Here is a 2,500-nt window from a genome sequence, read left to right as displayed (position 1 = left end):
TCCTCCCCAACAACAACAACAACAACAGCAACAACAACAACAGCAGCAACAACAACAACAGCAGCAACAACAGCAACAACAGCAGCAACAACAACAACAACAAAAGGAAATGCCCCAAACAACATCATCATCATTATCTATTAGCATAGGGGATAGCCATTCCCCTCATCATTCCCCTTCCTCTCCCTCTCCCTCCCCATCCCCATCCCCATCACCATCAACAGCACCACCCCCATCAACAGCACCACCCCCATCAACAGCACCACCAGAAGCAGCACCAGCAGCACCAGCAGCAGCAGCAGCAGCAGCAGCAGCAGCAGCAGCAGCAGCAGCAGCTCCACAATTATCGTTAGAAATAGAATTAATAATAAATAAATTTCGAAATTCATTTAATTTGAAATTTTCAAATTTCGACGAATTTCGACGAAAAATGAAAAAAAAAATCAAAAAAATTAAAAATGAATTATTTATTTATTATAATTATCATAAAAAATATAAATCTATTTATAAACCTTTTCCTTTATTTATTCATGATTATAGGTATTTATTTATTTCTATTTATTTTTATTTATTTATTTATTCTTTTTTTTTTTCCTATCTTTTTATCTATTTTATTCATATTTATATTTATATTTATATGTCTGTTGATTTTATTCTTTTTATTTATTTTTATTTATTTTTATTTATTTTTATTTATTTTTATTTATTTATTTATTTTATTTATTTTATTTTATTTATTTTATTTATTCTGTTATATTTCCTCTTTTTCCTTTTATTTGATGTATTTATTGCATATATTTATCTATATTTATATTGCTGCTGCTTTTGCTGCTGCTGCTGCTGCTGCTGCTGCTGCAGGTATTTGCTGCTGCTGCTGCTGCAGGCAGAACGGGCTTGGGCATATGGCATGCAACTTAAGACAGATAATGCTAATTCTGTGACACCAGTAAGCTCCTGCTGCTGTTGCTGCTGCTGCTGCTGTTGTTGTTGTTGTTTGTATATTACTACTTTATTTGCTGCATCTATCCTGCATCATTTGCTGCTGCTGCTGCTGCTGCTGCTGCTGCAGAATGCGAAGCTGCGTGCGCATGCAATTCGTCGTTTCTCTAAGGCTGTGTCTTATGCCCGTCAACTAGAGGCATTATGTAAGGGGAGTAGACATTCTGCTGCTGCTGCTGCTGCTGCTGCAGCAGCAGCAGAAAACACAGATAATGAAGATATGGACAATAAAACAGCAGCAACAACAGCAGCAACAGCAGCAACAGCAGCAGCAGCAGAGGAGGAAGAAGAAGAAGAAGAAGAAGGAGGGAATACACTATGTGATGGTAAGACATGTCTAGATGCAGCAGCATATCGTTGTTATATGGAGGCTGTACTGCAGCAAGAGAAGGAGCAATGGGCAGCAGCAGCAGCAACACTGCAGCAACTGCAGCAGCTGTATATACAGCTCAAGCATCTCAGCAGCACGCAGCAAGACATGGAGAATTTATATAAAAATAGATTAGAGGCAATAGATCCCTTGCTGCGCCTCTGTGCCTTCCATACGGGGGATATACGTGCTGCTGCGCAGCAGCAGCAGCAGCACCTGCAGCAGCAGCAGCAGAAGGGTGGGAAGCAAGGTGGGGTCAACACCAAACAGATTGCTGCTACTGCAAGTAGCAGCAGCAGCAGCAGCAGCAGCAGCAGCAGCGTGGGGTGTATAGGCACATGGAGGGGGGCACCTCTTACTATTAAGAAAGATAAACCAAGAGCAGCAATAGCAGCAGCAAATACTAATTGGCAGCAGCAGCAGCTGCTGCATATAGATAATCTACGTACTATTGCTGCTGCTGCTGCTAATGCTGCTGCTGCTGCTGCTGCTGCTGATATTAAGGCAGCAGCACCTGCACTCATGGAGAGAGACGCACAAGGATGGGCAGAACGGTCAGCTTCCTCCTGCTGCTGCTGCTGCTGCTGCTGCTGCAGTTGCTCTTATTGCTGCTGGTGGTGCACTTGTTGTTGCTGCTGCAATTGACCTTGCTGCTGCTGCTGTTGCTGCTGCTGCTGCTGCTGCTGCTGCTGCTGCTGTGCAGGTATGGAGAGGCGTCTGCTCGTTTCCGTGGTTGTGTTGAGTTAATCCATAAAGAGCTGATGGTAAGGCACTGCTGCTGCTGCTGCTGCTGCTGCTCTTGCTGCAGTTGCTGCTGTTGCTGCTGTTGCTGTTGCCTCAGCTGCGCTGCTGCTAGAACTGTCATTGCTGCTGCTGTTGCTGCTGCTGCTGCAGGCCGAGCCTGATGAGGCGTCTTGGCTGCAGGCACAAGGTAAGGTGTTGCATATGTACTGTTCCTTAGGCTGTTGCTGCTGCTGTTGCTGTTGCTGTTGCTGCTGCTGTTGCTGCTGCTGCTGCTGCTGCTGCTGCTGCTGCTTCACATATCTGTTGGGGTATAACCCTGCTGCTGTTGCTGCTGCTGCTGCTGCTGCTGCAGGGTACTGTATGGATATGAGCAGATGCCTTGAGGTA

General features: G+C 44.7%; 1 protein-coding gene across 1 annotated transcript in view; it reads left to right on the top strand.

Annotated features, from left to right (window-relative positions):
- Positions 1-1,219: 1,219 nt before the first annotated feature.
- The window catches only part of EMWEY_00044380 (signal recognition particle, putative), a gene marked incomplete at both ends in the record, with an annotated part of 3,268 nt that continues 1,987 nt past the window's right edge, over positions 1,220-2,500 (top strand). The window contains 4 exons of the mRNA XM_013479047.1: positions 1,220-1,923; positions 2,073-2,133; positions 2,264-2,300; positions 2,466-2,500. The exon at positions 2,466-2,500 is cut by the window's right edge and continues 55 nt beyond it. Of these exons, the coding sequence (XP_013334501.1) occupies positions 1,220-1,923; positions 2,073-2,133; positions 2,264-2,300; positions 2,466-2,500 (837 nt within the window). The remainder of the gene's footprint in view (positions 1,924-2,072; positions 2,134-2,263; positions 2,301-2,465) is intronic.

This window comes from Eimeria maxima, genomic scaffold, assembly GCF_000499605.1.
Source record: "Eimeria maxima Weybridge genomic scaffold, Emw_scaff852, whole genome shotgun sequence".
NCBI classification, from domain to species: Eukaryota; Apicomplexa; class Conoidasida; order Eucoccidiorida; family Eimeriidae; genus Eimeria; species Eimeria maxima.
The sequence above is the reverse complement of the archived record's forward strand: the minus strand, read 5'-3'. Positions and strand labels throughout refer to the sequence as shown.